The 14,910-nt window shown below is 26.7% G+C and overlaps 1 protein-coding gene across 3 annotated transcripts in view; it reads left to right on the top strand.

Annotated features, from left to right (window-relative positions):
• The window catches only part of Mnr (Membrane-bound Notch regulator), a 299,567-nt gene extending 284,657 nt beyond the window's left edge, over nucleotides 1-14,910 (top strand). For all 3 annotated transcript variants that reach the window (XM_065510450.1, XM_065510448.1, XM_065510449.1), the window contains exon 6: nucleotides 13,490-14,910. In XM_065510450.1, coding sequence (XP_065366522.1) covers nucleotides 13,490-14,478 — 989 coding nt within the window. In that variant the 3' untranslated portion in view covers nucleotides 14,479-14,910. The remainder of the gene's footprint in view (nucleotides 1-13,489) is intronic.

Genomic DNA, 14,910 nt, shown 5'->3' with positions numbered 1-14,910 from the left:
AATATTTACATTAAAAGGTAGTCCAACGTTCTAAAGAATATTCAAAGATGATTTAATACATAGCTTTCATGTTAAAGAAATTTTACTTTTACAATAAAAAGCTTATTTTATGCTAAATATGTCTATGACACGAATTTAAGCTGTTACTAATTTAAATGTTTTCTTAACCTTCAAAAATTAAATTAAATTCTACAATAGACCTTCAGAATTTTCAAAATCATTTTAATCTTCAATTACTTTTTTACGGATATTTGTTTTAATCAAAATCTTTCTTTTCTAGTTGATGTTTTTGACAAGGTTGTTTCATGCACTAACGTCCTCAAGTCCTTAAAACTTTAAAAGCTTAAAGTTCTCTCAAAATCCCAAATAGTGTTTAAATCTGGCTTAAAAGAAAGTTTTTTTATGGAAATTTTTTACTCTTAATATAAAAGCTTTTTTGTTACAGAAATTTCTTATAATATTTTAGTTTTAATATAAAAACCTTTTAAACGTTCTAAAGAATTTTCAAAATCCTTTTAAAATAAAGCTTTTTTGTCACTTGAACTTAAACTGTGTGTTAAGTCCTAAAGATCACAGTAATATGCCTTGCAATGTATAAAAGCTTTCTCGCAAACTTCCTAAGCTTAATGTATATTTAAAGCTCTAAATATTATTCAAAACTTACAGTTCTTTTAAAGCCTTAAACAATGTTCAAAGACGGTATTAAATAGAGCTTTATCATGGATTTATAAAAAAGCTTTTTCTAACACTGATTAAACCATAACTTGTTTAAAGTAAAGCTTTTTAATACATTCGCTTCCTAAAAAGCGTTTATATGTTTCAAAAGATTTGACAGATTTATCAAACTTTAATAAAGCATTTTCTTTGACAAAGTTTTTCAAAGCTTTTTTGAAGTGTAATAAAATAATGTTAAAATTAATTCAAATGTTTTAAAATTGGTTTACCTTCTGGTAACAAAAAGTAGCTGTTAGCATCTAAAAGCTGTTGTCTATAATAAATGGTATCTAAGCTTTATTTAGACTAAATTTTAAAACTAAATGGAAAATAAAAAATTAAAGGACTAAATGTTAAATGATGCCTTAAATTAGAATAAAATTAGCGATCAAACTTAAAGCATAAAAAAGCTTTTATTTTCAATAATGCATTTAAAACTTTAAATTCATCTAAACTTTATTAGCTTTAGTTAGCTTTAAGCAGAGAAACTTGTGAAATACACTTTGGAAATTTAGAATTTTTACAATTTCAAAAACTATTTAAAAGCTTTTAAAATACTTCAAGCTTTTGATAAAGCTTTTTGATTATCACTTAATTTTCCTATATTTTCTATTTAAAATAATAATGAGAACCTCATCTTTTTATCAATTATTTTACTAATTAATTTTTCACAATCATTTTGCAAAGAACAAAACAAACACAACCAACTCCTTTGTAACTCCATTAATAGCAGATTAATAAAGATATCTTCATTTATACACCACAAAATGTATTTTTTGCTGTGGTTATGCTGTGCTTTAGGACAGTACTTCATTAGTCGTCCATTTCACAAAAGAGCTGATAAAGACAACTTTGATGCGGTTTGATTTTTTTTCTTTTGTCCTCTTTTGTGCAGTTTTTTTTTGCACTCCCCTGCTCAACAATAAAACAAACAATGCAGCAACATTTTACAGTCTAGCATGTAAAATTCTTTATAAAGTTTTTTTCTTTGCTTTACTATACAGCAATATGAGAGTGTATTTAAGCTCGTTAGAGACCAACAGACAAACAAAAAACAGAATAAAATGTTAAATTGAACAGGAAGAAGGACAGAACTGAACTGGATGGCAGGACAAAGCTGATTTTTTTTACACTTCTTTCCATTTAACCAGATGCAAATGTATGCAGCAATTAAATTACAATTCAAATGGAAAGCTGGAAAAAATCTCAACTCTTTAGCCACAACAAAGGAATAAGAAATATAGTTTAAAAGATTTTAATTTTAACTTAAATAAAATGATCAGTTTCTTAAATAATTTAAAAAAAAAATACTATAAAAAATGTTTAAATAAAAATTTATAAAAAAAAAAGAATTAATGCCAAAACTAACTAAAAAAAAGCAAAATAAGTGTAATATACAATAAAGTCTTACTTTATTAAAAACTTATAAATAATTAATAAATTTTGTATTAAAATCATAAATATAAATGTATGAATGTAAAACAAATTTTGCAACCTAAGGTTTTCTTTTAACGAAAAAAAAAATAACAATTTAAAACAATTACTTTAAACAACGAAAACAAACATAAACATTAATGTAAACCATATTTTATTTTTTTATAATGAAAAAAAAAAACAAACGGAAAACAAATTATCATTAACAGATAAAATCTTAAGGCACAAATGCAACATAATTAATTATATTTAAAGGAAGTAACCAAAACAAATTAACAGCAGATTTCTTGGCCATACTTAAGAAGTTGTAAAAAAACGCTAATGGCAACATTTTAGTTTTTCTTTGGTAAAATAATGGTGGTAAACTGTTCAATTTCATAAAGGAAGCAAAAGAAATATTTTATTAAAATAAAAAGTTTTTGTCGGCAACATTGTTTAAGGGAAATATAACAAAACAAATTAATTGACCATACTTAAGAAGTTTTAAAAGAAGCGCTAATGGCAACATTTTCGTATGCAACATGTTGCCAACATTGTTTAATTCAAATGTAATTTCAAACCAAATGTTTTAAACGGCATATAGTTTTTATAACAATTTTTCTAAATTTCATCCTCTGCAACATGTTGCCAGCAATATTGTTTATTCAACATTTAAATTGGAAAAAAAAATTCGTAAAAAAAAATTTTTGCAACAACAATTTTTATGAAAATATACATTTGTATACAAACATTTTACTTTCTGTTCGACTTTAACGAAAATTCGATTTTTATTTATGTACTTGCATTTAAATTGAAAATATGAATCTTTATCGAATTATTATAAAGCGACGGCAATTATGCAATATAAAACATTTTCCATGCTACATATGTTGCATCAACATTGTTTATTTACATTGTTATAAACTTTTCGATTTAAATACTTTCCCTAAAACATATCTCTAGCAACAATGTTGGGTAACATTTTCTCTTCCCTTGAAAATGTTACCCAACATATTAAATTCTATTAAAAATTAACATCGAATTGAACTTTAATTGAGTCACTACTCACTCTAAATTGATACTTATTGTTGGCAACATGTTGCTGCAACACTTAAATGTTTCACTTTCGTTAGAAGTTAATGAAAAGTACTTTTCATATCATATAAATTTACTCAACATATGGAAGCCTTAAATTAAAAACTTACTGCATTGTATTTTAATTAAGTCAACGAAATTGTTAGCAACATGTTTCTGCAATAATTTCTAACATTTTAATATTGAAAATTAACACCGAATTGTAGTTTAATTGAGTCAATCCACTCCAAATTCAAACTTATTGTTAGCAACATGTTGCTGCAACACTTTTTCTAACAAATTTATTCAAAACATATGAAAGCCTTAAATTTAAACCTTTTAACATTGCATTATATTTTAGTCAAGTCAATGAAATTGTTAGCAACATGTTTCCTTTACAATTGAACAGTTTACTTATAAATATTTTAAAATATAAATCTTTATTTCTTTTATTCTAAATAAACACAAATCTGTATGTCATTATAAATGTCAGGAAAACTTAAATCAATATTGTAATTACAAAATAATCTTAAACATATTACTTAGTCATACTTAATTAAGTCTATATGGGCAAATTTGCGTTATATTTTACAAAATTACTTATATTCTTATATATTTTTCTTTTTCAATATTTTAATAAACCAAAAAAATTTTTAAACAGCAACAACATTTTGAGTATGTGATATGGGGTCGAAACAATTATATTCAAAGTAATCATTCATTATAAAGAAAATTGTGGAATAAACATTTTAAAAATATTGGGTACTTCGAATAAATCAAAGAATGAATGAAATTTATACGTTATTTTATTGAGAAATAATTTCAAATAAATCTGAGTTATTTTCAGGTGTTAAGCACAACATTTATTTTAACATCAGAAGGTCGTTATTTTGAATACGTATCAAAGCTATCCAACACAAGTGGTGAGTTTTGAAAATGATTAGTAGTGTTGCGTAAACATTTTTCTTAATATAAATGTTTAATAGTACATATATATGGTAATAGTCATAATTATGCCATTAATAATTTTTTTTTTTTTTTAAATAACTACTTAGTTATTATGTTTTCATCGTAAATATAGATTTTTAAATGTAACCTCATATTGTAAAAGTTAGTTATCATTATATAAATTTTCATTGATAATCCAAAAAAAAAAATTAATATTTACTAAATATTTAAGAAAATTTTATTTATTGAAAAATATATCTGGACTTTTGACAAAACAATTTAAGTTGAATTTTCAAATTTTTAAGGAGTGCTTAAAACTGTTAAATGATCGATAATTATTTTATTATTTTTCCTTAAAGAATTTCAAAAGCTTTGTATAATTCTTTGAGAGCTTTCTAATTTAGGGTCAAATAATAACAAATTTTGAAAATTCCACTTAAGTTGTTTTGTAAAACAACAGATATATTTTATTCACATTTGTTAACTTAACTACAAAAAGATAGATTTTTTCGTGGAATATTTTAATCCTTAAATGTCCTTTTTGAAAGGACTTTTTTTGATTTTCTCGAAAAGGAGGTCAAATTGACCCCTAAAGATATGAGCTAGAGGGTTAAGATCTTCCACAGAAATAATCCTCATAAAATTCCACCATATAACTCTGATAATAAGAATTCTATCAGACATTAACTTGCAACATTTTTTATGTGTACGATAACAATATATTGTTACAAAGATCACAGTATAGTTGTCGTAACCATGCAGAAACATGCAGAACCACAGAACAACTGGCTTCATAAGGGCCTATTGTGGTAAAGTTAACGACTGCACGATATCTATGTTAATTAGTAAATTCAGGGTAATATAAAAGGGGTCAGCATGTGAAATAAATATAAAATTTGTAACAGAATATCTAACAGTAACACAAAGATTGATCTATTTTCCCGAATTGATAAATTAATGTATTTGGGGGCTAAGTAAAGTTGATTTCAATAAAGATACGGTTATGGCTTACGGTTCCTAATTTACTTTTCCGGGAAGAAATTAAAAATTCTTTCCATTTCTGGGAAATGTCGGAAATTTTTTAATAGTAAATCAAACCAAAAACCAAACAATATTTGGTTGTACAATGTTGGTCCAATCATTTTAAGGATTCCTAATAGAATGTCCAAAAAACCGGCAAATTTAAAAAACCGGTTTCCGGTTTAACCGAAAAAGTGTGTTTTTTAAAAAACCGGTTTCGATTATTGTCTTTTAAAAAAACCGGTTAATCGGTTTCGGCTTTTTTCTTCAAAAAACCGGTTAACCGGTATATATTAAATTTTTATTTAAAGGAAATTTAGCATTTTTGAAATCTTTATGCAATTATTTTATATCATTTAAGAAATACTGTCAAATGCTACAATTCTCAATAAAATGAATCAATATTTCTAAAAATGGTATCAAAGTTTTTCATAAATATGTTTGAATGAGCTTAAGAAAATATATTTTATTAAAACCGGTTAACCGTCTTACAAAAACCGGTTTCTCAAAAGCCCGAAAACCGGTGGATTTTACAAAGATGAAAAAACCGGTTTTTTATTAAAAAAACTTAAGAATTAGAATTAGAATCTGTAAAACATGCATAGTTACTTTCGGAAAAGCAATTTTTCAAATCAGGTTGTAGATAAACAAATTTAGGAATTCCCGGGAAACTTTGCATTTATTATGCTCGGTCGCATATTGTTATGAGTTCGCAATTGATAAATAAAGAAATTACATGCGGATTCATTCTTATTTTTGAAAATTTAAGAACTAAGCAGAAAAACATGGTTATCAATTGGGACTTAGCGGTACTTTTCTCTCATTTAATGGTAGTTTTTTGATTTATCGAAATTAATGAGGCAAGAATATGATAATTCTCATTTATTACTCAGTGTTTGCTAACGAAATAGAGAAATAAATTTAAGAATTTATAAAATTTTAAAAGACAGGTATTAAACTTAAAATAAGTATAATAAAAATATATTTTATATAGTTTTTACTATAACACGAACATCTAATTGAAAATATAATGAATGATTACTTTGATTACTTGAGGATCAGAAATAAAAAAAATCCAAAATACTAATAAAGGTAAAAAACAAATTCGTCAACAATATCGCTTAGATATTCTAAAACAAAATAAGAGTTTTTCAAGGAATTTTCTTTTTATCCATATTACAACCTGGTTTATATTTTCCAAAAGGATTTCAATATCATTACAATAACTCAATTCAACATTTCAGTCATTTCATTTTTTATCTCTAAATTCATATAATAATTTTTGTAAATATCCGTCCGTTAGCAATGGAATTTAAAAAAACATTGATTTCATTTTATCAGCAACATTTTTTTCATTTGGTGCAAAAAAAAAATTCAAAACAATTAATTACATGTATGTATTAACAAAACAATTCATTTTAAAACTTAACATAAACACTATAAGCTAAAAATATAAAACAATTAAGCATTTAAATAAAAATAATAAACAAAAAAAAAACATTTTAACAAATGAAAATAAAAAACATACAAAAATGTTACTAACAAATAACACAGCGATAACAGCAAACAACAAATTGCAATTAAAATTTAACATTAACAGGGTTTATTAACAACAACAGCAACAAGTAACAGAAACTGCTAAATACTTTTTAACAAAAACACATGTGTTCAGTTTTATTTTTGATTACGAGTATTAAAATTAAATATTTTTTATTATTAAATATTAGTATAACAAACAAGAAAATTGGTAGTAGTAATTAAATCTAGTAAAAATACAAAAACATTTTTAGAAACTTTAAATTTAATGTAAATATAACAAGTATTTGCAAAATATTTATATAGAAAAAACCAAAACAAATTAATAAGACTTATAATAATTTAAAAAAACTACAAGTTTTTTGTCTAGTTTAAGAATAAATATTTAATGATAAAACAGTAAATAAGTTAAACTTTTAAAACAATTATTAAAACAAAAACAACAACAACAACTTAAACAGTATTTGAAAATACCACGAGTAGTATTAAAAACATAAACAAAATTATGTTTATAAAAAACTATTAGTTTCTAAGAAGTAAAAAAAAAAATCATAAACAAAATAATTAAAATTAACTAAAAGTTGAAAAAAAAAGTTACTCGTAGTCGAGAAATAATTGAGAAGTAAAAAACAAAGAGGTGAATTTTGAAAAGTTTATTGTGACATATTTATAAAAATAAAAAAATACTTTAGAACCATAGTACACTTAAATCGGAAACTCTCTTGTCAAACACCTAACTCAGTTAGTACAAGGTGTGATTATTTTGAGATTTCTTTCTAGTTTCCGCTCTATGTGTTTTTCTCTATATTTGTATCTATGTGGTGAGTTTAAAATTTATCTAAATACACTGTAAGTAAAATTTCAACTCTTGAAATGACTCAGCAAAATACCGAGTCACCGAAACTTTATTTTGTGTCGTAGGTCTTTTAAACATATTGCATATTATATTTATATTGTCTATTGCAATTTTCTATTTTATTTTTGAAATATATTTCGAAAATACTTTTGAAATTATTGTTTAATTGTAAAAATATTTCATTAAAATATTTTTTTAAGGGGTTTTGGTACGTAAATTTTTATATAGAATTGTATTAAAATATTCTTTATCGACATTTTTGATTACGAGCGATTATAGAATTTATTTTTTTGCTTAAATAAAAAATGTATAAACATTTTTGAAATATATAATTCATCCATGTTTCTTTCTAAATATAATTATAGAAATATCAATTCACAAACATTTTTTAAATCAAAAATGTATCGAAATATCCCTCAAATTAAACATTTTTTCCGAATTTAACCCTCCGACGGTTGAGGAGAAGTTGCCCTTATTTGCCCATTTTTATACCCTTCACCTTCGTGAGAAGGGTATATATAAATTTGTCATTACGTTTGTAATTTCTACATTTTTCATTTCCGACCCTATAAAGTATATATATTCTGGATCCTTATAGATAGCGGAGTCGATTAAGCCATGTCCGTCTATCTGTCTGTCTGTTGAAATCAATTTTCTGAAGTCCCCAGATATCTTCGGGATCCAAATCTTTAATAATTCTGTCAGACATGCTTTCCAGAATTCTGCTATTTAAAATCAGCAAAATCGGTCCACAAATGGCTGAGATATGAGGAAAAACCAAGACAACCTCGATTTTTGACCAATATCTGGATTACTAAGACATTAATATAGACAATATGGATATCTAATGATAGATATTTCAAAGACATTTGCAACGACGTATATAAGACCATAGTAAGATGGACCTACAATGGGTAAAAATCGGAAAAAAATGTTTAACCCGAATTTTTTTTCACAAAAATAAAATTGAAAAAACAAAACAAAATTTAAAAAAAAAAAAAAAAATTTAAAATAATCAAAAAAAATTTTTTTCCAAAAAAATTAAAAGAACAACTGGAAAAAAAATTAAATTTTGTTTACCTAAAAATATTTAAAATTTTCAAGTATAATTTGGTGAAGGGTATATAAGATTCGGCACAGCCGAATATAGCACTCTTACTTGTTTTTGTTTTGATTTATTATTATTTACTAATTATACATGTATAATGAATATTAGAAAAAATTTTTTCTTTCATATATAACATTATTAATTTTTTATGAGTTCTATATGAAAAAAGTCTAAAAAACTATTGTTGAAATTTCAGTACAAGTACCTTTTCACACGTTCCCGTACTACACAGATTTAAATCTCAATAGAAACTAAACTATTGGTCGGATCGCTTTGATTTTTTTAAACGATTCTAGATAAAATTTCCTTGGAATACAGGTATAATACGGGTATACTTCCCATGGACCATCATGGAGTAATTTCAGTTTGAAAATGAAAAAGGTCCCCAGGGACCTTCTCACCCGCCGGAGGGTTAAATTTAAATAGAAAATTTTAAAAATAAATAATTAATTTTCATTCTACATGGAACGTTGATTGAAAATATCTTTTTTATAGTCTACTTATGTAAATTAAACTCTAACCCCCATTAACACGAAGCCTGGTTATGTCTTAACTAGTAGTTATAATGTCGGTTACAAATATTTGTGTATGAAAACTGTCAGTTTAACTATTAGTTATCACATAACCAGACTTCGTGTTAATAGGGGTAAATAGAAAATTAATTGAAATTTTCCTTTAAATTGAAAATATATCGAAAGTTTTCAAAATTTTACTCAAATTAAAAAAATCTCTGAAATTTACTCTAAATGTAAAATTTCTGGGAATTCCATTCCATATAAAACATTTATCGGAATTTTTTTGAAATCTTCAAATCACGAAATTTTCCTCAAATAGACGATTAATCGACATTTTACACAAATTTAAATTATAAATAAATTATCAAAATTTCCTTTCAAATTTAAAATGTATAGCAATGTTCTTCTAAATAGAAAATTTATTGAAATTTTAGTATAAACAGAGATATTATAAATTGAAAATTTAACGAAATTTCTCTAAATTGAAAATTAAAAAAAAAAAAAAAATTAAAAATATATTTTATTCAAATTTAACTTAAAACAGAAAAGTTATGGAAATTCATAGATAAATATACATAGTTTAGAAACTCTCCTGTCAAAGACTTAACTCAGTTGCAAAATACCTAAATGGTGAGAATGTTTTAGTAAATAAAACTATGTGAAAACAAAAACAACACGTAATTTTAATTGTTTTATTTGAGTTTTTTTTAGTTTCCGCACTATGTCTATCTCTCTATGTCTAAATTGAAAATTCAACTAAAATTGTAAGTTTTCGAAAATCTATTAAAATGTCTTCTATTTCTAAATTTGTTTACCACAAATTTCAACTTTTGTATTAAAAGTTGTATTAATCAAATGCTCAGCCGATATGGAGCAGCAATATTGCTATATACATTGTTAATCAATCACCATACGGTAGAAAGTAAATAGGTGCTAAAATTTTAACACATTTTGATGACATTTTGACCAGTTTAAAAACTGATATAATTATGTTTTTTTATAACACAGGGCAACCACAAATATGGTCCAAATTTTAAATTATATGGCGAGATTTTTTTAAATAAAATTTAAAATAAACTTAGAAAAATTGAAATTTACATAACCGTAAATCCATTTATTTCAATCGGCTGAGTTGTTTCGGAGTTATAATAACAAATTGAAGCAAAAAATAAATTTTTTAAGTGAAAATAGCAATTTTTTTTGTTGCCATTTTAAATTTAGAAAGTTGAGTTGAAAAATATTTTATCACACTGACACTATTGAATTATCTATTCTAAAATATCAAATTAAAAAATAATTTTTTGTAACATTTTTTAAAATAAAGGGGGAAACAAGTAAGAAAGCTATAAGCCGAATCTTATAAAATCCAAATTTTAAATACAGACAAATCCCGGTATAAAGAACGATATGAAAAAATCGTTATATCGAGATGTTTTTTTTTTAATTTTGGTCAACTTTTTCTATTTTAGAATTTAACTAAACGTATGTCGTTATGATCCCTAGGTTGGATGAGCGGTGTGACATTAGGAGGCATGAATATAGTCAAAATCTTTAGTAGTTTTTACTAATTTTTTTTCTGGAGGATGGCTTGATGCATTATCCACGATTAATAAAGCCTTAATTTTAAGGGATTTCGATTCTGGAAATGATTCAACCTGTAGAAAATTAAACACAGGGACATTAAAAAACCCGATTTTGAAGATTACAGATTCCATTTAAAAAAAATTAGTCACGATAAAATGTGATTTTGTTATTCCATATTTCATTCAATCATCTAAATTTATAGTTTTTCGTTCAATGAAATTCTTCTAAGGTTTCCCATATTTAATTCACGTGAATTATATATAGCCTGTTTCACAATATCGAGTGAAAAATTTCGTTTGCATTCTAAGTGGAAGAAATCTGATTTTGGATTCCCATGTTTATGTGAACGAATCAATTTTCTTTCGCTTAGAATGCGAACGAAATCTTTCATTCGATATTGTGAAAACAAGCAATTAAAACCACTATAGAAAAAATGAGAAAGTAACCATTGAAAACGGTACTGTAACGACTTATTTTCTTATTTTTACATTCTTTAATACTTTTGTTTTTTATACTTTCTGTTCGTTATATTGAGCGTACAATTTTCGAAATGTTCGCTATATAAGGTTTTCAATGTTAGAAATTTTGTAGTTTGTTTGATTTTGTTTGTTTTTTCTCACCATTCGTTATATCGTACATACAATTTTTTAAATGTTCGTTATATAAGGTGGTCAGTGTTACGAATTTGACCGTGCGTTAAATCGGATTTTCGTTAAAGTGAGACTCGTTATACCGGGATTTGCCTGTATTTTTAGGTAAACAATTTTTTTTTTTTTCCAAAGTTGTTTTTTTAATTTTTTGGAAATTTTTTTTTTTCGAATTGTTAATTTAAATTTTTTTTTTTTAAATTTAAACATGTTTTTTAAATTTAAATATTTTTTTTTTTAAATTTAAATTTTTTTTTTTTGGTTTTTTAAATTTTTTTTTGGTAAAATATTGGTAAAAAAATAATTTTTCCGATTTTGATCCATTGTAGGTCCAACTTACTATGGTCTTATATAAGTCGTTGCAAATGAAATATCTATAATTAGATATATAATGAGATTGTCTATATTAATGACTTAGTAAAACAGATATAGGTCTAAAATAGGTAAAAAATCGAAGTTGTCCTGGTTTTTTCCTCATATCTCAGGCATTTGAGGACCGGTTATTGAAGACGTGGATCCGGAAGATATCTGGGGTCTTCAGAAAATTGATTTCAACAAACAGACTGACGGAAATGTCCTAATCGACTCCGCTATCTATAAGAATCCAGAATATATATACTTTATAGGATCGAAAAATTATATTGTGGAAATTACAAACCTTTATATACCCTTCTCACGAAGGTGAAGGGTATAAAAATCAAGGACAAGTTATAGTGTTATATTCGGCTGTTGTGAATCTTGTATACCCACCATTAATATAAGAGAATAAACTATTTTTCTAATATAGGCGTTATATGGGGGTAGGGTCACTTATAGACCGATCCTCAAAAAAGTTATTAGAACGATTTAGGTTCTTATAGAACTTGTTTATATTCATTTTCATCACGATATAAATTATTATAAGACAGGTATAATTGTTCAAGTCATTTTCTGAGGGGGAGCTCATATGGGGGAACTAGAGACAAATGTTGGCCGATTATAAACCTTACAATTTCAGAGTACTTTGAACTAATTTGTGGAAAATTTTATCAAGACTGACGTATAATCAACATATTTATGACTGCAAAAACTGTACTTCTGGTGTACATTTGTATGAGGGCTATGCCCATTTTCAATACCAAACAAACCATATCAATATATATTATTTATGGAAAATTTCAGCCAGCTAGCTCTGAGTTTGGGTTCTATCGTGTTTTCAACAGCCAGACGGACGTACGGACAGACAGACATAGCTAGATCTTAGAATCTAATGAGGATACACCATATATATACTTTTTTGTTGTACGACCAATACTTCGATATGATGCAATTGGAATGAAAAAATCAAAGAAGATGGGGACTAAAAAAACATTCATTCGAATTTTAAAATAAAATATTTTTTTTAACTTGCTTCCAAATAGCTAATAATACAAATTGAATATTCATAGACATTTTTTTTATAAATTGAAAATTTATTGGAATTTGTTTCTGAATATAAATTATATCTAATAGATTGATAATATGTAAATGTTTTCTATAAATACATTGTTAACTTTTTGCCTTAATTAACTAGCATTTAACACAAATTTCCCGTAGGTTTATTTCAGAAAATTTTAAACCTTACCACTAGCTTATAATTGTAGAAGTACTAATAAATACAAAAAAAAAAATATGTTAAAAAAAAAGTTTAAAATTATCTCAATTAAAAATAAACTTTTCAAAATTCACCTCTCATGGTAAATAACTAAATATATGTTGTATATAAGTAAACTATAGTAAATAATTTTGTTTAATTATGTATATTTAAATAATTTTTGTGTTTCATGCTTTTTTGATAATTAATTAATTTTGTTTCTTTTTTTTGTGTATTTTATTTTCATTTGCTTTTGTTTACTTTGTTTATGTGTGGCTTCTTTAAACATTATGATTTGTTTTCATCACTGTGCGTGCTGAAAATCCTGCACCATACGCTTTGGCTTTCTGCAAATATTGTGACTAAAAACAAACTAAACAAACACGCCTGTTTCACTAAATAAAAATAAAAAAACAAACACACTACACTCACTCCCTTCCATGCCACAAATTTATCAAACAGTAAGCGGTAGTAATACGCACAATTCATACAATCCTAGTGCACCGCAACAGCCTAGTGCTCCTGTGCCTGATTATAATGGCATGGCCAGCAGTGGTGGTGCCGGTGGCGGAGGCAGTAGTGGTGGATATGGTGGTGGTTTTTCGGCTGGCGGCCATAGTTTGTATCCTAGTTTACCTTCCGACAACAATCATGGCGGTGTAATGGGTGGTGGCTATAATCCTTATAGTGGTGGCTATCAACCTGGCGGTTATAATCCCGGTGGCTATGTGCCACCTGGCTATCAACCTGGAGGTGCTGGTGGTTATCAACCTAAACCGGGCTATACTCCCCCGGCTCCTGGTTATGGTGGCGGTAGTGGTGGAAGTGGTGGTCACACGCCCACAAAACCTAAAGAAAAGGAAGGCGGTGGCTTCTTCTCGAATTTCTTCTCCAATCCTGCTGTAAGTCAAGCTGTTTCTGGAATAATTGCAGGACAAATAGCCAATTCATTGCGCGGTGGCGGTAATACTCCTGCTCCTCAGCCCAGTGGTGGTTATCAGCCGAGTGGTGGTTACGGTGGCGGTTCTTCAGGTTCATCAGGTGGAAGCAGTGCGGGCAGCAATATTTTGGGTGGTTTATTGGGAAATGTTTTAAGTGGCGGTGGTGGTGGCGGAAGCAGTGGCGGTAGCAGTGCTAGCAATATTTTAAGCAGTGTTTTATCTGGTGGTGGTGGCGGCGGTAGCAGCAGTGGTGGTAGCAGCAGTGCCAGCAACTTTTTGGGCAGTCTTTTAGGAGGTGGTGGTGGCAGCTCTGCCAATTCCAATCGTGGTGGTTCCGGTGGCTTTGGGGATATTCTTTCCTCACGCAACTTTGGTGGCCTGTTCAGTGAAAATCCCTCTTCCAAATCATCCAGCTCTTCTCAATATGCTCAACCTTCGTCCTCCTCCAGTGGAGCAAAAAGCTATCCTACACAACCACCCATGTATGGCAACTATAACTACAATGGTTAAAATAATGAATATTTTGAAAAGTTACTTTCTTTAATGCTACTTTATATTAAACAAACATGTTATATTAATCTTTGAAAAAAAACTAACAAATCTTTAAAGTAGTTTTAGTTGAAAAATTTTGTTAACAAATAATAAAAAGTAAACAGAAATTAAATAAATATATACTCCTCTAACAGTCAAACACATTAAACAAAATATACTCTAATGCAACAAATAAATAAATATTTTTATGGACAAAAAAAACAACTCCCCTTCCTCCCCCTAGAAACCAAAATACCATGTAATAATTCTCAGTTTACAAAAAAAAATTAAAAATATTGTAAATAAAATTTAAGAATTCCCTATAAATAAAAACAATAGTCAAGAAATTAGCGATAAAACCATAAAAGAATAAATAAATAAAATTAAAACAATCATTACAACAACAAAAAA

This window comes from Calliphora vicina, chromosome 4, assembly GCF_958450345.1.
Source record: "Calliphora vicina chromosome 4, idCalVici1.1, whole genome shotgun sequence".
NCBI classification, from domain to species: Eukaryota; Metazoa; Arthropoda; class Insecta; order Diptera; family Calliphoridae; genus Calliphora; species Calliphora vicina.
The sequence above is the reverse complement of the archived record's forward strand: the minus strand, read 5'-3'. Positions and strand labels throughout refer to the sequence as shown.